Raw genomic sequence first — 24,660 nt, 5'->3', positions numbered from 1 at the left:
GCGACTCAGCCTGCCTCCCGGACCTTTTCTCTCCGGGTCCTGTTTCCGGGCGAATCGCGCGCTGAGGAACGTGTTAGTGCAGAGGGTCCCGGGACTTAGAAGAGGATTGGCTTGAACAACCATGGCCGGGCACGGCTTCCCAGTACCCCGATTCGAGGGCGTTTCGCAGGAGCAGTTCATAGAGCACCTGTATCCGCAGGTGAGGCCCTCTCGCGGGGCGGAACCACGGGGTGTCGGTGGATACCCGTTCCTACCAGTCGAGCGGCTCCGAACTGGTTTCTTGGGATCCAGGTTGTGGCGAGAAGGTTGTCAGTTGAAAGTGGCTGGTTGGCCCTGCGGCCAAGGGAGCACGTGGGGGATGTTGACGGTCTCACCTATTAAATTTTTCGGCGAGTACCCTTCCACGTTTCTGGGAAGCAGTTGGACGTCAGAGCGCTGACTACGAGAAATATTTTGCTTAATAAGCTCAGCTAGCTGCCTTGGGGGAGTTCGATCAAGGAGTCTAATACCATTACCATGGCACCCTAGGGAAATACTCCCCCGCCCCCCACTCTCCTCCCCCGCCTCCCACTCCCCTCCCCCGCCTCCCACTCCCCTCCCCCGCCTCCCCCAGGTCTTCAAGTCTTTCGTCGAATTTCTTATAGTCTAGGGGCAGTTTCGCGCCCCATCTCCGACCCCCACCCCCCAGTAGCTTGAATGGCGCCAGTTATTCTTCACGAATTACTGGATTTGAAGGAGCAGTTTTTCACTGCACTGATCCAAAAAGGGAAGCAATGGGAATCCCACGAGAAACTTCCACTGGATTCTAACTAACATGGGTTGTAGATCAGACGTTCGATTGTTTTGTATCTGTAATTCGAACCTTAGTTCTTTAAAACAAAACTCAGAAAAATGTTAATGGGGGAGAAACTGTTTTTACTTGCAGTGCTTTTGCAAGGGAATCTAGGCATCAGAAAAACTGAGAATAAAGAGAGGAACAGATATTTAAAAAAAAAAAAAAAAACCCATAAGATTACAATTAGCCTGCTCATGATAAAGAACCCCCTCCCCCAGTAATTTTACTTGATATTTATATCTCTGAGGATGGTTATAGAGTTACAGTTCTGAGTGTTAAAAAAGTCAGGGATGAAGTTGTCATTTAGGAATTAGAAACCTATGGGGAGGATTCAAGTCTGCAGCAGCAGTAGGCTCGATGGGTGGTTGTCTTTCCCCACCACGGAACACATTAGTGTATAGATGCCTTCAGGACAGAATTGTGACCATCAAATAATATATGAATGTGGAAATGCTTTGTAAGATGGCTAGCTAGCAAAAAGTGTTTTGTAATTTAGCCTTCCTAGACAAGACATACTGTTACAAAGAAAGCATCACTAAACATTGTAAAGTGGAAAATTGCAAATAACACTGATCACGGTGTAATAAAACTAGAAATCAATAACTAATTTGCAAAACAAGACTTTTCTAATTAAGAAACTCCTAAGAAAAGCTGTTAAGGGATATAGTCCTATCAAATTTTTAAAAATGTTTTAATAACCAACAGTGTGGTACAGTTGCATGGATAGACAGACCAGATGAATAGAGAAGAAAGTCTGAGTGACTTTATATATGTATCTCCAGAGTCTGGATAAATTTTCATTCATATAGAAATTCAGCGTGTGATGAACATGACATTAAATCACTAGGGCAAAGATGAACTTTTAAATAAATGGTGCTTGGACAACTGGATAGTCACAGTCATTTATAAGATGATAAAATTAGATTTATATCTGACACCATACACAAAAGTAATCTCCAAAAGGATCAGAGATCTAAATAAAAAAAGAAATTACATAAATACTAGAGGAAAGCATGGATAAATTTCTTTGTAATCTAGGTCTATGGAAGGGTTTCCTTATGACTCAAGTGTAGTAAAAGAACATTAAAATTTGAGTACATCAAATTCAAACTGGGAGGGAAATATTACAATATATATTTTATTAAATGTCAGCGAAAGCACATGTATGTAAAGAACTTTTAAAAATTAATGAGGAAGCAGGCAAAAATCTGATTAAAAAGTGAACAGTTGACAGAAAGATAAAAATGGCCTCTAAACACATGAAAAGACATTCAGCTTTACTCATAAGAGAATTTAAAAAATAGATACCATTTATGTATCATATTGGCAAAAATCAAAAGGCTTTAATAATACACTCTTTGTGAGTCTGTGAGGAAACTGGCACTCACATTTTATGCCAAGTCCTTTCATGCATTGGAGAAGGAAATGGCAACCCACTCCAGTGTTCTTGCCTGGAGAATCCCAGGGGTGGTGGAGCCTGATGGGCTGCCGTCTATGGGGTCGCACAGAGTCGGACACGACTAAAGGGACTTAGCAGCAGTAGCAGCAGTACAAGCCTAATGGAGGGGAATTTGGCATATCTAACAAAGTTGTTGATATGTTTACTTTTTGAACTGTGGTGTTGGAGAAGACTCTTGAGAGTCCCTTGGACTGCAAGGATATCCAGCCAGTCCATTCTGAAGGAGATCAGCCCTGGGATTTCTTTGGAGGGAATGATGCTAAAGCTGAAACTCTGGTATTTTGGCCACCTCATGCGAAGAGTTGACTCATTCGAAAAGACTGATGCTGGGAAGGATTGAGGGCAGGAGGAGAAGGGGACGACAGAGGATGAGATGGCTGGATGGCATCACTGACTTGATGGACGTGAGTCTGAGTGAACTCCGGGAGTTGGTGATGGACAGGGAGGCCTGGCGTGCTGCGATTCATGGGGTCGAGAAGAGTCGGACATGACTGAGCGACTGAACTGAACTGAACTGAGTTCCTCTTCAGGAGTTTACTTTGGGGATGTACTTCAACAGAATGAAAATATCTAGTATTTATTATGTTTGAGAATGATTACAAATAACCTAAAAAACCTACTATAGGAGACAGATTAAATTTTCCATTTACACTATAGTGTGCTAAGTTGTAAAAGAACAATGAGAGAAAATCTAAACTGATAGCAGTGATTTTCAGGATATAATTTTAAATTAAAAAGAAAAAATTACAAAAGACAATTTATAAATAATTTTGTATAAAAAAGTAAGGAAATTTATATGGTTTTTGATCACTTTGCAAAAAAGAAACATGGGGATGATAAGCCAGATGTTAATGAGACTGGTTATCTATAGGGGTTGAGTGATTACAACATGGGTGAGTATAGATGCAGTGACCTTTTTTATATAATTTTGACTTTGGAGATCACGTTAATGTTTTATATTCTGAAATAATAGTAATAATAAAATTAACATGGATAAGGAATAATTTTTAAAAAAGCCAAACTCTAGTATAGAATATTAAAAATAACAAGTGAACCTAATTAAGGGAGAGAGGAGAAGTAACCTAAGTCACTTTTGAACACAGTACTTTGATTATGAATTTGGAATGTGTTAGTTGCTCAGTCATGTCCAACTCTGCAACCCCAGGGACTGGAGCCTGCCAGGCTCCTCTTTGGAATTTCCCAGGCAAGAATACTGGAGTGCATTGCCATTTCCTTCTCCAGGGGATCTTCCTGACCCAGGGATCAAACATGGGTCTCTTGCATTGCAGGTAGACACTTTACCATCTGAGCCACCAGGGAAGCCCATACTTTGATTGTATGGCAGTCTAAAAACAAAAAGAACTATAAACAATGCTGAATTCTAGTTTGTATACTTTTTTACAGTGGTATAACTTAGCAGTTGTAGAGGTACTTAGTGTGAATTCTGGGATTGTGCAACTGATTAAACATTGAAGATGATTGGAACCAGGTTTCTCAGGAAGACAGCAGGTAGTTTACAAATATATGAACAAGAAATTTTGAAATAAATGTTGTGGTATAAGTTTGGAATTAGGTAACCATATTGGAAGTATGATTCATCATATATCCATTAAGACTGTGTGTGTGTGTGTGTGTGTGTGTGTGTGTGTATAGTACATATTGAGAGAGAGAAATATAACCATATGCATATGTAGTGTGTGGGAGGAGGTGTATATTGGGGGGAGGGGGTGGAGGGAGTGAGTATATACACACCTTCATGTGTTTCCTAGCTCTGGTCCCTGAGAAGGCCTATATGTAATGACACATCAATAGTCATGAACACATTTAGCACCCAGATCATTGTTTCTAAACAGCATTCCCCACTAGAAGAAACCAGAGCTACTTGAAGAAATAACTGTAGGGCTGGGACAGAGAGCAAAAGAATACTAGATTATAAAGTAAGACATGCTCAGGCAGAAAGTCATAAGAGTCAGCTTGAAGGTATTCTTACTGGCCAACTCTGGGATAACTTGAGCTTCAAAATTATATCAGTGGATTATAACTCAATGGAAAAAAAAAGAATGAATGGAGAAGTTAGAGCTAATTCTTACATTAGAATAATAACTAGTACGTGTAGAAGGTGATTTTTTTTTTAATCACGGTTTCTGCACTCAGCAATACTGAGTGGTACATTCTTTGCAGAAACGCATAAGCTGAATCTAATCATGGAGAAGCATCATGTAAATTCCTATTGAAGGACATTCTGTAAGATAACTAGCCTGTGCTCTTCAAAAAATGTCCAGGTCATAGAAGAACAAGTCTGAGAAACTGTTCCAGATTAAAAGAGGTGTCGGAGGAGGCAATGGCAGCCCACTCCAGTACTCTTGCCTGGAAAATCCCATGGGTGGAGGAGCCTGGTAGGCTGCAGTCCATGGGGTCGCACAGAGTCGGACACGACTGAGCGACTTCACTTTCACTTTTCACTTTCATGCATTGGAGAAGGAAATGGCAACCCACTCTAGTGTTCTTGCTTGGAGAATCCCAGGGACCGGGGAGCCTGGTGGGCTGTCGTCTATGGGGTCGCACAGAGTTGGACACGACTGAAGCGACTTAGCAGCAGGAATTAAATGCAGTGTGGAATCTCAGAAGTTGGGAAAAAATACAGAGACAATTAGCAAAATTTGGATACAAGCTGGATTAGATAAAAGTATTGTAGCTATTAAATATAATTTTGATAATTATTCTGTGGTTATACAAAAGAATGTCTTTGTTCTCAGAAAATATGCTCAAGTTTTAGAGATAAAGGAGCATGATAGAGACAGTTTGGAAAACTACTCTGAAATAGTTTAGAAAAAATTAAATTATTTTTAATATGTCTCCATACACACATTGCAAGAGTGAGAGCAGATGGTAAAGTAAGTGGGGCAAAGTGTTAAATTAGCAACTCGTGACTCAGAGTAAATGGTATATGGGAGTTCTTTGTAATGTTGTTGTAACTTTTCCATAAGTTTAGAATGGTTATCAAAGTAAAAAGTTGCAAACAATATTTGACTATAAAGTACAAATTTTAATCAGGTGTATTTTTTGTTATATATAACACTCATAAAAATGTTTTAAATAATATTCGGACTTCTCTTGTTTCTAAGCTTATGATAGTATTGCTGTTTGGTTTGGTTTTGTTTTCCTAATGCTAAAATTGTGTTCTAAGTATATTACATAGTTTCCTCTTCCTGCTTTAGTTACAGCATGAATTGTCAGAAGATCTGATTTTGAGCATCTTGGGATCAATAGTCATTTTTTATTTGTTTTTAGCCCTTTATTACCCAATATAACTCCTGATATATTGTTGGTTTTCCATAATTTTTGTTGATTTTTCCCACACAGAGAAAACCTCTAGTGCTAGAAGGAATTGATTTGGGAGCATGTACAAGCAAATGGACAGTGGATTACCTCAGCCAAGTCGGAGGGAGGAAAGAGGTGAAAATTCATGTTGCTGCAGTTGCCCAGATGGACTTCATTAGTAAAAACTTTGTATATAGGTATTTTCTTCTGAGGTTTACTCTGGGGATACACGTAACTTTTTTTAAACCTGTAAAGTAATTTTGCATTGTTATACAAAGACCATATGGCATTTTCTCTCTTGGCTTGTTTGATATAATTATAGACTAGCTTACTAATTTTTAAAGAATGGCTTTTAAAAGACAAGAATTCTCAGCTTACATAATTATACAAAGACATTTCCAAAGACTATTTTAAAAATAGAGTGTATACCCAATACCCTCTGGAGTTATGGAAAGAGCAGAGAATTTCTGTAACTAGAGTTAGATTACATCTAAAGCTGGATGTGCAATATTCATTTAGTGCTTCATTGATTAGTTGATCTTCCCACATCAGTAATTGTTATCTAGAGTTGTAAATTCTAAACTTTTCCTTCATAACCTGTTTTAATTTTAAATGCCCTATTTTTGGAAGATTTTCTACTTCCAGATTGTTTTTAGTTAAGTATAAGCTCCTGTTTTTTTTTTTTCTTTCTGCCCTCTCCAGAAATATAAGACAGGTGGTTGCTATGTTTGGTATAATCTTTTGTCAACTTGGATAAATATGACTTAATTTTCTTTTTTGACAAAATAATCTTAAATATTTTAAATTTCCCTCATGGTTGTCGTTTTATGTTTTGGGATGTCTTAAAAGATAGTTGAAAGCTGTGGTATGTCTGAACTTGAAAGCTTTAAATGCTGTAATCTTATAGTTTTACTATGCTGTTTTATTCCCATGAGTTTATTCCCTTGAGTTTTACTAAAAATGTTAAATTTAAAAACGATTTTCAAATTCTGAGCACGTGTAGTTTCCAGTAAATCCAGTCTATTGAAAAACCATGTTCACAAAAGACTGATTTTTTAAAGAAAGGTGGCTCTCACTGTTCCTTCCAGAGTTTAGAGATGAGCTAAACAGAGCTTCCAGTGTCCAGGGTCATACTTTTCTCATTAGAGTTTTCCAAGTTCGTATAGTAGCTTGCCAAACCGTTTCTTGGTATTTGATTCTTTGAATATTTGCTGTTACAGTTTTGGTTTTTAATAGGCCATGAATTGAATTTAATTGCCATAAATTTTTCCAAGTGTAAGAACTTTTCATTTTTTATTAAACAAGAAAGTGGAAGAAAGTGCTGGAATGATGAGTGTTTCTCAGCCTGCAGTTAATGATGTTTATTTTCCAGGGAAGCCCAGTGCTGTAACAAATGGGTATTGAAACTTCATCTTGAATTGCCTTAATGTTATGTCATGTCCTATAAACTTTTCAAAACATGTTTTTGAAGCACGTATATTATGTAATAGTTCCTATTCCAGCTCTTCTAAGCCTTTCACTAGAGCTGCTAAAGAGTTGCAAGGTTATTTGCTTAGAGACAGAAGGAAAACAGATATAGTCATTTTTGCAGTTATTGGGGAACAGGAAAGAAGGGAGGCATCTAGGCCACAGAGAGAGGCTGGAAAGTAAGAGAACCTACACACGTATCTCATTATTAACACTTTAGATTAAGGTTTCATTTCTGCTTTTTAAACACTTGAAGATAAATATATTCCCAAGTCTTGGCTTTTACTTCTTTCCTCATGGTAGCTCTTACTGTTCTTCCAGAATCCATATACATAAAAATGAAGAGTCTTGAAAGGATACTGTTGGTATTCTCTCCATAGGTTTTTTTTTTCCAAGTCTGAGTCTTACATGAGCTTTGCTTTGCTGCTTCTGCCCATCACATCCACATCGTCTAACTCCTGCCATCCTGCTCTTATTGTTTGTTACACTTTCCTCATTCCTGATCTTGGAAAGAAACCTTTCCAAAATGGGGAACAGAACAGTAAGGATTTTTTTTTTCTTTTTCTGAATGTTGTTAACTGCTTGCTGCTATGTTGCCATTATTGTTAACCCCACCATCTATCTTTTATCGAACATTTCTTATATATCAGGTACTGTGCATCCTAGATTATATTACTCATTTAAATGTCTATGAGGTAGATTTTTTAACCGATAATTATACAGATGAGAAAATGGAAGCTTAAAAATGTTAAAAAATTTACTCAAGATTGTAAATATAGCTTGAAATGATGGAACCAAGACTTATTCCCAAATTTGCCTGACTCCACAGAGTCCTAACAGTTCTAATTCCTCTTGGATACTACCTCACTTGCTGGTCTACGTCAGTCCAGACAAGTGGAGCATCGTATAGCAGGTGCTCTTCTTACTGAAACGTGTGTAGGATAGACCTGAAGGCCAAGGAACTTCCCAGTTGATATGCCTGTTTCCCCCCTCTCTCAGCTTTGCTTCTGTAGAAGCTTGGATGGTACTACTAAAGGAGAAGGTTGCTGAGGCCACCCAAGTTCTGCTTTGGACTGAACTACTCTACCTGGCCTGTTCTTGTAAAAGTCTTAGGTTCTCTTTAAGACCTTAGCAACTGCACCAATTACAGAGGTAGCTCTGGCCTGCAGAGGCTTCTGTATTATTTCCAAACTCTTCAAAAGGTGCTTTGGTAGAAATGAAGGGTGTCCAGTGAGATCAGAGATGGAAAACATTGAACAAATAAATTTGTTGATATTATTAGCCAGAAACTATAGTAGTAGATTGGTCTGAGTAGATGACAGCCCTCTTTCTTCTCTCCTGCAGTGTCCACTGTACATAATTATCAGTAGTGTCCTCAAATTCAGATTGACACCTGCTAGTCCAGAATCTGGCATCAGATTCGCTTCGCTTTGCAAAGGGGTACAAGGCAGGAAACAGCATCCTAGCAGGATAGTATCAGTAGAGTCCTTATACCAATCCAAAAGCCATTTTTGGCTCACTAAGTGATAACTTCCTTGTAAGGGAACAAGACTAGAGGTAGATACAGAGATACCCTAGTTTAGTTAAGCTACATAGTCCACAGAAACCTGTAGCATAAGATGACTATGATCTTAGTTTCTCAGTTCCTCCAAGGGACATGCTCAGTTACTGAGTTATACTGCACACAGGGAAGCCACATCCTCTGCTTCCCAACAATTTAAGAGTTCAGTCACCATCCTTCTAGTCGAGACATAATAAATAATTGTTTTTTTGCTGAGATTTGCTTCCCTTGTGGCTCAGCTGGTAAAGAATCTGCCTGCAATGTGGGAGACATGGGTTCAGTCCCTGAACCCGGTTGGGAAGATCCCCTGGAGAAGGGAAAGCCTACCCACTCTAGTATTCTGGCCTGGAGAATTCCATGGGCTATATATAGTCCATGGAGTCACAAAGAGTTGGACACGACTGAGCGACTCACTTTCACTTTGCCGAGATGCGTGGCATGTGGAATCTTAGTTCCCTAACCAAGGATCAAACCTATGCCCCCTGCATTGGGAGCACAGTCTGAACCACTAGACCTCCAGGGAATTCCCAGAGGGTCTTTTTCTTTTCAGTAAACGGTGTTATCTGTTCTAATAGCTGACATTCCACATTTATGTTAACCCACTATGTTTCTTGGAAAACATTGCATGGTCATCTTCTTACAAGGAAATCTTACCTCCCTGTTACAGAGTTCAAGTGGAGAAATATTTGTTAGTAAGAGCGAAAGATTACAACTCCTAATGAGAGGTGTGGAGGCTAGAGTGTAGTGACCCAGATGCCTTTGATGATGTCATTTTCTGTTTGATGTTTCTGATAAGGTATCATCTTCAGGTAGTGGGTAGTACTTTTGATTCTAGAAGATTGAACAGATAGGATATGACTCAGAAAAGGTAATCCTCAGACTCAAAAGAGTGAGGTAAAGGAAACAAACCTTGCTTCTACAGTGTTCAATTCTGTTTACCAGGATGGAAGGAGATGGGCCTTTGGGAAGAAATATTTAAGAATAAAATTTGATCATTTCACTGGAATCCTTGAGCTATTACTCAGAAGCCTGAAGTGATAGAATGTGGTGTAGAAGGGGAGAGCAGTTTTGTTTGGTTGTGCCAGAAGGCAGGCAGGTAGGTTGGTGAGAAGGGGAGGGGCTTTGTCTTCATGGGCTGTTTGCTTGTTTTCTCTTCTGCAGTAGCACTGGTAGTTTGCCTTGTTCATCCCGAGACTTGTTTTGCCACGGAACTTGAAAATTAGTAGCACTAAAAGCTTGCAAGTTTGTATATTTCCATATATACCATAAAACCAGAAACATTTTTCTAACAAAAACTTGGAATAGGAGTATATTGACATATGAGAAGGATCCATCTGTACTGTAGATCTAAAAATCTTTAATTTTTGAAAGCAAAATTTCAGACAACCTAAGTCAAATAAGCTCAACTCTAAATGAAGTTTGAAAGCTTAGAATTCCACATAATAGGTTATAATAAAAATTATGGATACTGTGTTGTAAAACAGAAGATTATATCAAACTCCAGCAAACAGTATGTGTGTGTATAGTGGCTAGAGTATTACTAGTTTATTTTTACTAAGTCCAAGGATTCTTTTGTGTTTATTTCAGAACTTTACCTTTTGACAAGTTGGTACTAAGGGCAGCTGAAGAAAAGCATACAGAATTCTTTATTTCAGAGGTAATTGTTTTTAACACAATTTCTTAAGAAAACATTAATATGTAATCACTAAATTATTTTCTTATAAAAGAATGTTAGATATATGAGAACTATAGCTTTCCATATATCCTAGCTGTGCTATTTATTAGATCTCAAACCTTGTCCTCATTACCTTTCTGTGCTTTGGTATTCTCATCTGTAAAATAGGAACAGTAATAGTACTTATTTCATAAGTTTTTTGTGACAGTTAGCTCTATAAAATCTGTACTCAGCACAGTGCCTGATAGGTAGGAATTACTAAATGTTAGTTATTAATACTATCTCCTCTGAAAATGCTTTGGTCTGATATGCCAAGTTCAGATGATAAAAAGGAGAACTTTGTTAACTCTGTTAACAAAGACAAAAGACTATTTCTATATTTTTTATTGTTATTAATGTGATTTCTGTTGTGTGTATTTGCTATAACATTTGTTCAGGATTATATGCAGAAGAATTCTACTTATTTACATAATAATCCAGCTTAAAATAATGCAAAATAGAATTTAAATATCTTGAGATGAGACATTGAGGCATTTATAAATACATTAAAAAAAAGTTTATTGTGTTATCTCAAAAGCACATTTGAAAAATAAACTGCTTTTTAAGCTTTGAAGAAAGCTGTTGTCTGCATCTGAGCCAGCTGGGTGATGGTCAGTTTGGTGGTAAAAGGTATTACATTTTCTCTGTTCTTTCATCACATGATGTTTTATCCCTACAGAAATCCCAGATGTCTGATTCTAATTGTATGACTAGAATATCTGCAAAACTGATTTCATTAGCTATATCTGAAAAATGTGTTTTAGCTTTACAGTCATGCTTTAACATGTATGTTCAGCTGCACTTTGGTACTTTCCTGTCCAAGGGTAATGAGTGGCACAGATTTAAATAGCCATGAAATGTCAAGTGAAATAAAGGAAATAGGGACAAGGTAATGGTAAAGCCTAAGTTAGGGCGATGTGTAAGATGAATTGGACTGTCAGTTCAGTTCTCTGGGAGACACATTCTGCGATGAAATTAGGACTACAAAAGACTTATTGGGGAAAATACCTGTGAAAGAAAAGGAGAAGATTTGGGTAGAGGGTGCCATCAGGCAATGATCCAGAGCTGACAAACTCTCTGCCAGCTCCATGTGGAACTCCTGAGCAAAGACTACTTCCTAGAGGAATCCTGTCCAGGGTGGCAGTGTCTAGGCCTTTTACCATCTTGCTTAGTCATTGGTTGAGGCTACCCTAGAAAGAGCACGACAGTTCAAAGGGTGAGGCGGACCTGAAGGAGTTAACAGCTGGCAGCTGTATGTTTATCACACTCCTTGCAATTAATGAATATTTTCTTGAAGAGGGTTGTATGGTGTATCTCTGTATCTGCCACATAAATATATATTTTAAATCCTGAAACATTAGAACTGGTAGAAAACTCTTAGAATTTTGAAGAACAGACTTTGAAACCTGTGAAAGTGAAAGTGTTAGTAACTTAGTCTTGTCCCACTCTTTGCAACCCCATGGACTTAGCCTCTGTCCATGGAATTCTCCAAGCAAGAATACTGAAGTGGGTTGCCATTCCCTTCTTCAGAGGATCTTCCCAACCCAGGGATCGAACGTGGATATCCAAATTGCAGGCAGATTCTTTGCTGTCTGAGCCAGCAGGCAAGCCCTGAACCTGTTTAGCTAGTAATAAATTTATGAAACTTATCTGATATCGTACTAGTTAAAATTTTAAAATCAGTAAATCTTGGATTTAAGTAAAATTTGTGAACACAGATGTATAATATATTGTTATGATAAATGAGATATATTTTGAAGTTTGTGCTATAATGGTCAATTTAAGTATAAAAGGCAGAATTCTTGTGTTGTGTTGCCCCTGTGTTTGACCTGATGTGGCTCAGTTTACTAGTTATTACAGAAAATACAGGCGATGTATACTTCATAATTCAAATAATTCCCTATTAGAGCTACTTAATGGAGAAGGAAATGGCAACCCACTCCAGTATTCTTGCCTAGAGAATCCTAGGGACAGGGGAGCCTGGTGGGCTGCCATCTATGGGGTCACACAGAGTCAGACACGACTGAAGCGACTTAGCAGCAGCAGCAGCAGAGCTACTTAATAAAGTTATAGTTGACAGTTTTTTAAAGCATCAACTTAAGTTTATTACTATAAGCTGACATAGTTCTAATTCATACCTGAGCTGACTCTTGATGATTTGGGTTGAGAATTATGATTAAGGATAAGCTTAGCTTTGTAAAATACAATGTTTCAGATTTTTAAAAAAATTAGTTTTAAAAGTATAAAGTATTCTATATTATCTTCTATATTTGCATTATATTAATAAAGTTTGTTGTTGGCCTTCAATGATACTCTGAGATCATGTGTTATAAAAATGGGATTTCTGTAAAGTCTGAAGATGCTAATTAAGATTGTAAATAATTTAGAATATAAAGTCTAAATTAAGCTTTAGATGTGATATGCATGTGTTGCCTTTATAAAGAGTTTATTTTACCTGATGTTTTGTGGATCCTGTCATTGTTACAAGCACGTAGAGAGACATTTCTTCATATGGCCACCAGAGAGCATTAGTAGAAAGGGAAGAAAATGGAACTTTTTTTAAAAATGACTTAATGGGGTTAGATTTTCACATTTATTCCCTTTTGTCTTTACTTTCTGATATTTTTAAGTGAATACTGATGTTGTTTTTCTTTGGCTTGTTTAAGGATGAGAAGTACTACCTCCGATCACTTGGAGAAGACCCTAGAAAGGTAAGAATTCTGAATGTGAAGTTATCTAATCTTTCCACAATTAAGGAATCTATTCTACTTATTTTGCAGACGGCCATTCAGTTAATAAAATATAATCTAAAATGATATAAAAAACCTGGATAATTCATATATATGTATTTAGGATCAAATTAATATGCACACAGTTAAGGAGCAGTCCCTAAAATGATCAAGTCAGATTCTGTCTTTTCTCTTTATGGCACGTTATTTCTTCACCTTCTTTTAGTTTTCTCTCTTAGGAGAAGCCCCAGGTTTTACATAGTTGATAACATTCAAGTTAATGACTCTTACATTTAAGTAGGTTGTATGATTCTTGCTTAGAGTAAGATGAACTTTCCTATTAATGAAGTATATAAAGGTTAACAGTAGTATCATTGAATGTATTATTACAGTCTGTCGTTCTTTCACTTAAAAGGTCATGTGTTGGCTATGGTCACATCCTAGTATTTTAAAACAGTGAGCAGAATTTTGCACCATTCCTCCATGATATCATGGGCTTTGATGGCAGCCTTAGATAAAATAAGCATTACTCCAATACTGTGAAATAAAATTCTTATTGTATTTCTCTCAATGCAGGATGTTGCAGATATCAGAAAGCAGTTTCCTTTATTGGAAGGAGATATTAAGTTTCCAAAATTCTTCAAAGAAGAGCAGTTCTTTTCCAGTGTTTTTCGAATCAGCTCACCAGGGTTACAACTTTGGACACACTATGATGTATGCTACATAAAATGCGAAATCTAAAACTACAGTAGCCTTTAGAATTTATAGACTGAACATTCACAGTATTAACTTTTGGGAGGCTACCCTGAAGTTCTCTGACATGTAATTTGCTGAAACATGAGGTTTAAAAACAGGTGCTCTGCCAGGCAATGGTAATGGAGTAAATTATTTAGTTAATGCGAGAGCCTAGTTTGGAGAAGGCAATGGCACCCCACTCCAGTACTCTTGCCTGGAAAATCCCATGGACGGAGGAGCCTGGTGGCTGCAGTCCATGGGGTCGCTAAGAGTCGGACACGACTGAGCGACTTCACTTTCACTTTTCACTTTCATGCATTGGAGAAGGAAATGGCACCATACTCCAGTGTTCTTGCCTGGAGAATCCCAGGGACAGGGGAGCCTGGTGGGCTGCCATCTATGGGGTCACATAGAATCGGACATGACTGAAGCGACTTAGCAGCAGCAGCAGAGCCTAGGCAGTTTCTTACATTTGCATTTCTCTTTTCATCATTATAAATATATATACTGAGTTTTTTCAAGTGTTTTTTGTTTTTTTAACATGTGGAAAATGGACACCAGATGAGGTGGGGGAAACTGAAAGTGGAAAAAATGTTGAAGTTATATATGTGACTAGATGGAACCGTTGTTTGGGAGAAAGGCAGAAGTTTGTGGAGAGTCATTTCCAACTGTAAAAATTTGGAGATACCTGGAGGTCTTAGGGTATATACCCCTTGAGAATGTCAAGTGTCTCCTGTATTTATTGAGCAGTAAGATGCGCAGATATTGATCTTGACCATTTATTCTATGGTGTTACAATTTTACTTGCTTAAACATATGCATGGGCTTCCCAGGTGTCGCAGCGGTAAATAATCCACCTGCTAATGCAGGAGACACAAATGATGTGGACTCAATCCCTGGGAGGATCTCCTGGAGTAGGAGATGGCAACCCACTCCAGGATTCTTGCCTGGAATATTCCATATGCAGTGGAGCCTGGTGGGCTACAGTCCGTGGGGTCACAGAGTCGGACACAACTGAGCATGCACACGCACATGCAAACACATGCAAATAAATAGCTAAAAAACATTAAAAGTCTAGGTTTGTATTTAGTTTGATGTTGGATAGAGAAATTTAGAAAATTTAAAGCAATATCTTGTGTGTACATTAGTTGCACAGTTGTGTCTGACTCTGTGACCTCTTGATAGGTTTCCAAAGATAGAATATTTTGAAAAGTTCTAAATATATAAAACTTTATAATAAAGTTTTAGAAGTATACTTTATAGTGTTTTATAGCGGAGGACCTCTTGGGAGGATTTTGATATAGTATAATGAGATAGATATAAGATCTTAACATGTTTTAAGGTTTTCAGTTCAGTTCAGTTGCTCAGTCATGTCTGACTCTTTGCGACCCCATGAATCGCAGTATGCCAAGGCCTCCCTGTCCATCACCAACTCCCGGAGTTTACTCAAACTCATGTCCATTGACTTGGTGATGCCATCCAGCCATCTCATCCTCTGTTGTCCCGTTCTCCTCCTGTCCCCAATCCCTCCCAGCATCAGGGTCTTTTCCAATGAGTCAACTCTTCGAATGAGGTGGCCAAAGTACTGGAGTTTCAGCTTTAGCATCAGTCCTTCCAATGAACACCCAGAACTGATCTCCTTTAGAATGGACTGGTTGGATCTCCTTGCAGTCCAAGGGACTCTCAAGAGTCTTCTCCAACACCACAGTTTAAGGTTTTAGTTACATGAATAGTATGATGAGAAAATGATAACTCATACTTTTAACTGTATTCACAAATTTTGTGTAGTATCCATTTTATCTTAAATATGAAGTTTTTCTTAAAAATAAGTCAAAGGAATGCTAGTTATGTAGTTACAGCTTACATAAGTCATTGTTAAGGGAGAAATGCTTAGGTTGAAGTGATATGTAAATAATCATGAACATGTCTTGCTTAGTATATATTTTAATTCCTTAGCTGGGAATTAATGTAGCTCTGCCTTTTTTTTTTTTCCTTTTTCTATTTTTGGCTGCACTGTGAGGCATTTGGGATCTTAGTTCCCCAACCAGGGATTGAACCCACACCCCCTGCATTGGAAACACGTAGTCTTGATAACTGGATTGCCAGGGAAGTCCTTGTAGCTCTGCTTTTAGGATTTTTCAAAATTTGTACTAATGCAGTGTACCCTTACAAACACGATAAAAGTCAACACTGCTCCATTATTACTAAGTTCGTCAAAATTATTTGCCAAGTACGGTCCTATCGAAATACTTTGGAAATCAGTATATTTTCCTGTAACCAAATTCTGGTTGGCCATCTCGTAAGAGCCTGTCCGTGGTTGCAGCACTCCCTTGTGTTTCCTCAGCACCTGGTTTTCTAAGTGCTCTCATCCTATCATCTAATGTTGGCCTTACAGTATTCCTGGATAGATAAGTAAAATAGATACTTACCAACGTGCACGTGTGTGTGCTAAGTCGCTTCAGTTGGGTCCAGCTCTTTGCGACCCTATGGACTGTAGCCCTCCAGGCTCCTCTGGCTATGGGATTCTCCAGGCAAGAATACTAAAGTGGGCTTCATGCCCTCCTCCAGGGGATCTTCCCGACCCATGGATAGAACCAGCATTTCTTACATGTCCTGTTCTGGCAGGCAGGTTCTTTACCACTGGTACCATCTGGGAAACCCATACTTAGCAAAGGAAAGTGAAAAGTGAAAGTGAAGTCGCTCAGTTGTGTCTGACTGTTTGTGACCCCATGGACTGTGTAGCCTACCAGGCTCCTCTGTCCCTGGGATTTTCCAGGCAAGGGTACTGGAGTGGCTTGCCATTCCCTTCTCCAGGGGATCTTCCTGATACAGGGATTGAACCCAGATCTCCCACATTGTAGGCAGACACTTTACCATCTGAGCCCCCAGGGGAGTTGGTCATACTTACCAAAGGGAGCCTCAAATAGATGTAACTGCACTTGGTGTCATAATGATGAAGCAAAGGCAAACAGTGTTCTGAGCAGATTTTCTAATGGCCTGCCAGTCCTTCCCATTTTAAGGCAGTGTTGGAGAAATAGTGACACAGTTGTGTAACACATCTGTTTTCACTGTTAAATTAGAATATTACTATAAGAGTTTTAGGTAATCTGAGTCAAGCTTTATTAAAAGACAGGATTTATGGTTAACTGGAATACCATTGATTCTGTATATTAGAATTTTATGCTTTTTCATAAGTTCTTATTTGCCTTCAGGTAATGGATAACTTCTTAATACAAGTGACAGGAAAAAAGCGTGTTGTTCTGTTCAGTCCTCGAGATGCCCAATATTTATATTTATCAGGTACTATTTTTTTTTAAAGAATAAATTTCTCAAGTTTTTTTTTTTAATGTCTTCATTCTCATAGAAAAACTTTGTAGGGCTTCTTCCTAATTATGATTCTTGTGTTGTATTTGTGTCTTGTATTGTGTTCTTCATTGTGTACGTGTATACATGAGATGATAGGTTATATGAAGAATGAAATTTTTAGATTATCTTGATTATGTTACATGAATGTCAGTGGTTATAAATAAAGGGTAGGTCACTGAAAATTGTCTTCAGGAGAACAGTAATTGTTCTCACAGTGTGATACAGTAAAGTAGTTGTTAAGAAAAAACAAAATTTCAAATTTATATTTGTGGTTATTTAAAAAAAATGCTAACTGTTCAATCTATATCATCCTGTTTTGTAACTTTTCAGGTTCTAAATCAGAAGTACTGAACATAGATAACCCAGACTTAGCTAAATATCCACTGTTTTCCAAGGCTAGAAGGTATGAATGTTCCCTTAAAGCTGGAGATGTGTTATTCATTCCTGGTAAGATTTCTAGACTTCAGTAACTTGCTTTTTATACTATTTATACTCACTTGACCATTATGTGATTTTTTTTTTTAATACAAAAGTTTGTTAACTGTATCCTATCCTATACAAGATGAATTTTTATATACAAATGTGTGTGTGTTTAAAGTATGCTAAGACAGGTTCTTACAGTATTGTCTTATTTTTCAAAGACAACCTATAAATATATTATTATACTCTTAAGTTCTCTTATTAAAGGATACTAAGCAAGATACTTTATATCTGCAAAAAAATTATACTTCATGGTACTTTTAAAATCATTTTGTTTCTAAAATATTTACATGTTTTAGAACTGTCACTTAAGTAATTATGAAGAAATTATAAATACATTTCAAAGCCAAACAGAATATTTTATTAAATATCAAATGTTATAATGCAATACCTATGATGTACACTATTGGGCACTATTTTTCTACAGTCTGAATTAGTGTCACTTAATTTCTTTGAACAGTATATAGGCATTAGTTGTTAGTAACCAGTGATACAGTTAACATCTGTAATTATACAAAACTGAATACCAGAAAATTATAAAAATCAAAATATTAAGGGGTGCATTAACAAATTTGGCTTATAGTTTTACTTTTCATATATGTTAATATGTTTATAATAATACCTCTTGAGTGATAAAATTTAGTTAAAAGTATTAATAATAATATCTTATTTGGGACTAGATTATAAATTCCTTGAGGACAGAGAACCATAGTTTGTTAATCTTTGTGTTGTCCTGTTTAGTTAACTTTACATAATTGTGTATAAAAGTTCAATACCTTGACTTCTCAATCCTCACTGAAAACAGTCACAGCACAGTGTTTTAAATCCATTGCCGTTACTTAAATTTGGGGGTTTTATATCTTGAGAGCATGGTTAAGGGTGATGCAGTTCTGCCTTATTCTGTATACAACTTTAAAAGAGAAAAAATACTGAACGTTTGCAGATATTTTGAAATAGGAGCAGAAGTCCCATCTCTGGATTTAAATTTAACAGGATGGTTAGCTTTTTTTCCGTTAACACTGAATAAGGAAAAAAAGGTTCTGAAAGAAGGAGTAGTTAAGATTAAAACCATGTTTGGAACCTGGTTTTGTAAATCAAAATATTTTAAGCTTTTTTTTTTCCTAGAGCACTCTTAGAAGGAGTTTATTTCTAAAATTTAGCATCTTATAAATCTTCCTTTCTGTCACAAGATTAAACACTTTTTGGATGTGACTAGGATCTCATCTTTGTTTAGTATTGGTTTAGTGTTTCTTTAGCACCTATGCTTTGAAAATATTTATTCTCAATTGAAAACAAAGAAGTAAATTTTTAGTGGAAGTAAAATATTAATTAGCTATACGAAGTTTACTTATCTTTTCCACAACCAAAATATTTGCTTTACTTTTATATATATATATATTATAAAGGAGCGTTAACATAGGATGATTGTAAGTGCATTAGAAATATAAAAACTGGGGAGGCTACAATAAATGCAGATTTTAAGCAAGTTAGAGAACCAAAGGCAGCTTAACCAGGAAGTCTTTGAGAACAAAAGTACTGTACTAAGTCAGAAAAGGTCAGATACCCCTCAAATAATTGAAATGTTCTGTGTATAAAAAATGAACACTTTTGATGTGGTGTGTGACTCAGGAAGTGTAAACAAGTAATACAAAACACAGCCCCAAATTACAGAACTAAAAAACAAATAGAACTTTATTGTGTCTTTCAAGTTAAAAGGGAAAATTGCTACTTTCAGAAGTTTTAAAGTAGGGTTGTGCTATTGACACTTTAAATTGGTTGGCAATTCATAAAAGTTAAAATGATTCTGTTAAAAGCTAGGAGTGTGCTAACGAAGGGATCTAGTTATAAGATTTATTTCTTGAATTGGCTATATGCAATTTGTGATATTTCACTGACATTTTGTTTTTTTTTTTTAACTGTAGCTTTTATTTTTAACTCTTTTTTTTTTAAATACTTCTTCAGCTTTATGGTTCCATAATGTAATTTCTGAAGAGTTTGGAGTGGGAGTGAATGTCTTTTGGAAGCACCTTCCATCTGAATGCTATGATAAAACGGATACCTATGGAAACAAAGATCTGACAGCAGCATCAAGAGCTGTACAAATTTTGGACAGAGCCTTAAAAACACTAGGTGAATTACCAGAGGAATACAGGGACTTCTATGCACGGCGAATGGTCTTGCACATTCAAGACAAAGCCTATAGCAAAAACTTTGAATGAATAATGAAATGAATGCAGTGAGCATAAACTTTTAAATACAGTTCAGCCCAAATATTGGAAAAGTGTAACAAGATGTAAATTAGTTTTTTAAAGATTTAATCTTTGTTACAATAGGAAAGATAAATCAATCTCGGATTTACAGATTTAGTATGAAGGCATGTTTGTGTGGTTTCTGCTTAATACAGATTGTTATGGCTTCCCTGCTGGCTCACATGGTAAAGAATCTGCCTGCAATCCAGAATACCTGGGTTTGATTCTTGGGTTGGAAAGATCCCCTGGAGGAGGGCATGGCAACCCACTCCAGTATTCTTGCCTGGAGAACCTCCATTGATAGAAGAGCCTGGCGGGCTACAGTCCATGGGGTCACAAAGAGTTAGACACGGCTGAGTGACTAAGCACAGCACACATGGTTGAAAAGGTGCTGCAGTGGGATAACCCTTTAGTTTTCAGATGCAAATAACTAAAAAATCCAACTTAAAATGACCTAAACAATTAGAAAATCTATTGAATCATTATACATGAAGTTAGCTGATGAAAAGGGCTTCAGTATTTCTATTCCAGTGATTCCTAGGAGGGTCACCTCTGGGCTTTTTTTCTCCCCGCTGTTTTCAACTGCAGCATTGGCATCATCTAGTGCTGGCTACCCTTGTGGTCACGGGATGTTTGCCAGTAGCAGTTGGGACTGTGTGCATCTTCATCTACATGCAGTGCAGGAATCGGGGAGGATTTCAGGGGCCCTCTCTTACATGCAAAAGCTTTCCCAGAATTTGCCACCAGATGCTTGGGTCTCACTGATCTGAAGTGGCTTAGACCTGTCCACCCGCAGGCCAGTCACTGGTAAAGGATATGGAATAACTCTTAGGTCAGTTGGGTCTACTGTAGCTGGAAGTGGAATTTGTTTCCTCTGAGACACAGGAGGTATTTATGAGGGCAGAATGGGTCATTTTTAGAATATGTTTAGATAAGGAAAAAAACGTGGGCAACCAACAATATGTGTACTACATTAATCTTTTCAGCTTTTTATAACATACAGATACATAGGCCTCATCTTTGTAGAGCAGTACTTTGGGAGTTTGGCATAGGTATCTAAAAGATTTGTGGGTTTCTTTTTTGATGCGTCATTAGGATCGAGAACACCTGGATTACATAATAGTAATTTGGACTTAGTTTTGTGATTTGTCTAAAGCAACTGTTTAATCTGATTGTGGTCCTGATCGTGGTTTTCTTGGTACCCAGTAAAAGTCATGCCTGCCCTTTTTTTTCAGTTTTTGAATACTCAAATCTGTTTTAATTTATACTTATGGCTAAACTTTAAGTTTTCCCCATGAGATGTTTTCTGCGTATCCCCTTTTTAAAGAAAGTTTCTTTAAAAAAAAGAAAAACAAAACTAAAAAGAACGAATATATGAGAGATCTCAATAATGTTGTCATCACTGAAGACAATGAGCGTTTGTATGTGGATCTATGCCATTCTTTGTTTTGCACCTAGTAATTATATTGCAATCTCATTGAAGAGAGACCACATGTATTTACTGAACACAAATGTGCTGATACAAAGCAATCTGATTACATCGATTTAGTGCATTTCAAATATGGAGAAAATTTTCTCTAATAAAAATTATACATTCACTCATACCCTGTATTTGGAATGGATTAATTTCAGCTTTAAAAAGTGAAAGTTAGTCACTCAGTTGTGTCCGACTCTGTGATCCCATGGGCTATATAGTCTGTCAGGTTCCTCTGTCCGTGGAGTTCTCCCGGCAAGACTACTGGAGTAGCCATTCCCTTTTTCAGGGAATCTTCCAGACCCAGGGATTGAACCCAGGTCTCCTGCATTGGAGGCCAATTCTTTACTGTCTGAGCCACCAGGGAAGCCTATAAACAGTAAATTATATGGCAGCCCACTCCAGTACTCTTGCCTGGAAAATCCCACGGACAGAGCAGCCTGGTGGGCTGCAGTCCATGGGGTCGCTAAGAGTCGGACACGACTGAGCCACTTTACTTTCACTTTTCACTTTCATGCATTGGAGAAGGAAATGGCAACCGACTCCAGTGTTCTTGCCTGGAGAATCCCAGGGACAGAGGAACCTAGTGGGCTGCCATCTATGGGGTCGCACATAGTCGGACACGACTGAAGCGACTTAGCAGCAGCAGCAGCAGCATGACAAATAGGAAAAATACAAAGAAAATTATTCTAAACTTCCTAGGCATCTTTGGGAAGAAAGATGGAAGTTACTCAGGTCAACAGAGTTAGTGTGTCAGAAAAGAAATTGTTTTATAGCTAATTACTAGATTTTGATCTTTGGTTATTTCTTAGGATAAGCAAAGAACTCTTTTCCCTGAGGAGGGAAAAAAAAAAAAAAAAACGATTTAGTTTGAACAGTATTTATGTCCACTCTTTAATAACCACCTCCCCCCCCCGTTTTTGTTAGCCAATAAGAGAATCAACAAAATACCTATGTCCAGAATCATGTAGAACACTAGGAAGTAAATGTGAGATTACAATTTGCCTAATGAATAATCATTTTAATTCACTTTACTTGGAAAGTAAACTGGATGACCTTAGGCAAATTATATAATCCTTTAAGAAGCTTTCCTCATCTTTAAAGTAAAACTTGAACTTTATAGGGTTGCTACAAAAATAAAGGGGATAGCTCAAGGGCAGGCACATAGTTGATGGCTGGTGCTGGCTCCCATTTAATTATATTCCTTTGCTTAGAGAATTGAGGTGGTTCCTATTGTAGCATTAAATTGTAATATCTAGAGATGAATCCTTTAGGATGCTTTAAAATTATTTTCCTGGTCATAATTTTTAATGTCTTTTATTTTAAATGCAAAGTATTTTAATCTTTCTTGCCTACCTGGTTGGGACCAAATGAGATGTTTTTAATATGTAAACTATTACACGGTATATTACAACTTCTCAAGAATTCCAAATCTCAGAATTTTGTTGCTGAAAGGGATCTTAGAAATCATCTAGTCGATGCAGATTGCTTAAATCATTTTCTGGCTCACACAGCTGGGTGATAGAAACTGAAATTATAGTTGTGACCAGATTAGTAATTCTCCATTCTTTCTCCCTTAGGTGCAGCTCATCTCAAATACTTAGGAATACATTATATAGTTATTCTTTGGTTACAGTTCATGGGGCACATAGGAATTTTTTCCTCTGCTAGCAAAACTTCTCACTGCATTGCTTGCTACCTAGGCAAGGAATACAAAGAAAGACTAAGTATGCAGTCAAAGAAATACTGTGCAGTCAAAGAATGACACTGTATGTATGTACTGGCAAGGTATTTTCCCAAGGTAATTAAATGAGAAAAAAAGTTTGAAGTGATGGGTACAGTATGCTAGCATTTGTATAAAAGAAACGTGCTGTAAGTAAACACTGTGTATATTTAGTTGCTAAATCAAGTCCAACTCTTTTTCAACCCCATGGACTGTAACAGCCAGGCTCCTCTGTTCATGGGATTTCCCAGGCAAGAATACTGGAGTTGGGTTGCTATTTCCTTCTCTGGGGGCGGGGGGGCGGGGGTGGAACCTGTGTCTCTTGCACTAGCAGACAGGTTCTTTACCGCTGAGCCACCTGGGAGGCCCCAAGTGTGCAAGGATACATAGGAAACTAGTGCTCACCTCTGAGGTTATACAAGCAGATGGGCAGACTGAAATTTGCAGTTACCTATTATCTGATTTTTTTGTTGTTGCCCTGGTGTATATTACTATTTCAAAATAAAATTTAAAAATGCCCCCGGTGAAGATTGTAATTATCATCTTTTCACAAACAATAGTATTTGTCTTGGCACATAATTACATCTGAATTCTAATTATTCAGTAACTTCAAACTTGTCACTGATGAAATATCAGAACAAGGGAAACTATAGGTCAACACGGCTTTTTCCCTATCTTTCCTTCCTTCTGAACCGCAGCTATGTGAACATTTGAAAAGAACCTTAGTAATGAGGCTTTCCTCACCGATCTAAATTTACCAAGAGACATCAAGGTTGAATCTTTTATAAGCTGACCACCCCCCAAAATGCAGAAAGCAGGGATTCACGTCTAGATGGAGTTGGAACTGTGCTGTTCTGACTCCTGCCCCGTGCTGAAAAACAGATAGTCAGGAGGAAGTAACACAGATTGGCACTCATACATGTCTCTGCCGGGGTTACCTAAGTCTTTCTTGACACATACAGGCCACGGTTACTTGGGTGTCTTAAATACACCGAAGTTATATTCTATTTTTTCAAGTTCCATTAAATGGAATACTAAAATGGCATCCTAAGTGACTCTGGCTGTCTCTACCACTAAGAGATCCTTGGCCTCTATGCTTTTATAAAGAGCAACCTGGATTCACAGAGGTCTTATCCTCTAAAGCAGGTTTCTCTTAAAAGCCCTTAAATGATGTGTAACAGAATAATAGCTCTTTTAAGAATAGTATCTTTTGTTTCATACATTACTCTTCAATCTTAATATGTTATACATTTCCATACTCACATGCTGGGACTGTTTTGTCTACACTGTATCCTGTGCCTAAACCTTCTTTACCCTCGATGGGGCTTAGATATTGCACGAATGAAATGAAAAACAGATCACACCTTATTTTAACCAGGTCCCTTGATGACAGCTAAAGAAATACAGACCTTGGGTGATTAGCTCAAAAAAGGAAGTACTTATTTTTGAGAGATTTTGTTCTCTAGGAAATCCAACAGAAGGAAATAATGCTAATTTTTGTAGAGCAATTTAAAGGAAAGATGTATTTATATAGGAAAGGTTTCAAA

The 24,660-nt window shown here is 37.4% G+C and overlaps 1 protein-coding gene across 4 annotated transcripts; it reads left to right on the top strand.

Annotated features, from left to right (window-relative positions):
* Positions 1-2: 2 nt before the first annotated feature.
* On the top strand, positions 3-23,636 carry TYW5 (tRNA-yW synthesizing protein 5). Of its 4 annotated transcripts, none has more exons than XM_027563914.1 (8): positions 3-199; positions 5,658-5,812; positions 10,231-10,300; positions 13,024-13,068; positions 13,663-13,800; positions 17,034-17,121; positions 17,518-17,634; positions 19,630-21,520. In XM_027563914.1, the coding sequence occupies exons 1-8, from the start codon at positions 122-124 to the stop codon at positions 19,884-19,886; spliced, it is 948 nt and encodes a 315-aa protein (XP_027419715.1). In that variant the 5' UTR covers positions 3-121; the 3' UTR covers positions 19,887-21,520. The 4 variants fall into 4 exon arrangements, 3 of the variants coding, with proteins under 3 accessions (XP_027419715.1, XP_027419725.1, XP_027419735.1); XR_003514760.1 differs by having other exon boundaries at positions 81-199; positions 5,658-5,750; positions 19,630-23,636; XM_027563924.1 differs by lacking the exon at positions 10,231-10,300 and having other exon boundaries at positions 5,658-5,750; positions 19,630-20,040.
* The last annotated feature ends 1,024 nt before the right edge of the window (positions 23,637-24,660 follow it).

Source organism: Bos indicus x Bos taurus, chromosome 2 (assembly GCF_003369695.1).
Source record: "Bos indicus x Bos taurus breed Angus x Brahman F1 hybrid chromosome 2, Bos_hybrid_MaternalHap_v2.0, whole genome shotgun sequence".
NCBI classification, from domain to species: Eukaryota; Metazoa; Chordata; class Mammalia; order Artiodactyla; family Bovidae; genus Bos; species Bos indicus x Bos taurus.
This window is presented reverse-complemented; position numbering and strand designations above follow the sequence as displayed.

Bases quoted from the DNA above. Each gene is read 5' to 3' on its own strand.
- TYW5 (XM_027563914.1), top strand. From the start codon at position 122: ATGGCCGGGCACGGCTTCCCAGTACCCCGATTCGAGGGCGTTTCGCAG. The intron at 10,301-13,023 runs GTAATTGTTTTT...GGCTTGTTTAAG, and splicing joins CAGAATTCTTTATTTCAGAG to GATGAGAAGTACTACCTCCG. The intron at 17,635-19,629 runs GTAAGATTTCTA...ATACTTCTTCAG, and splicing joins AGATGTGTTATTCATTCCTG to CTTTATGGTTCCATAATGTA.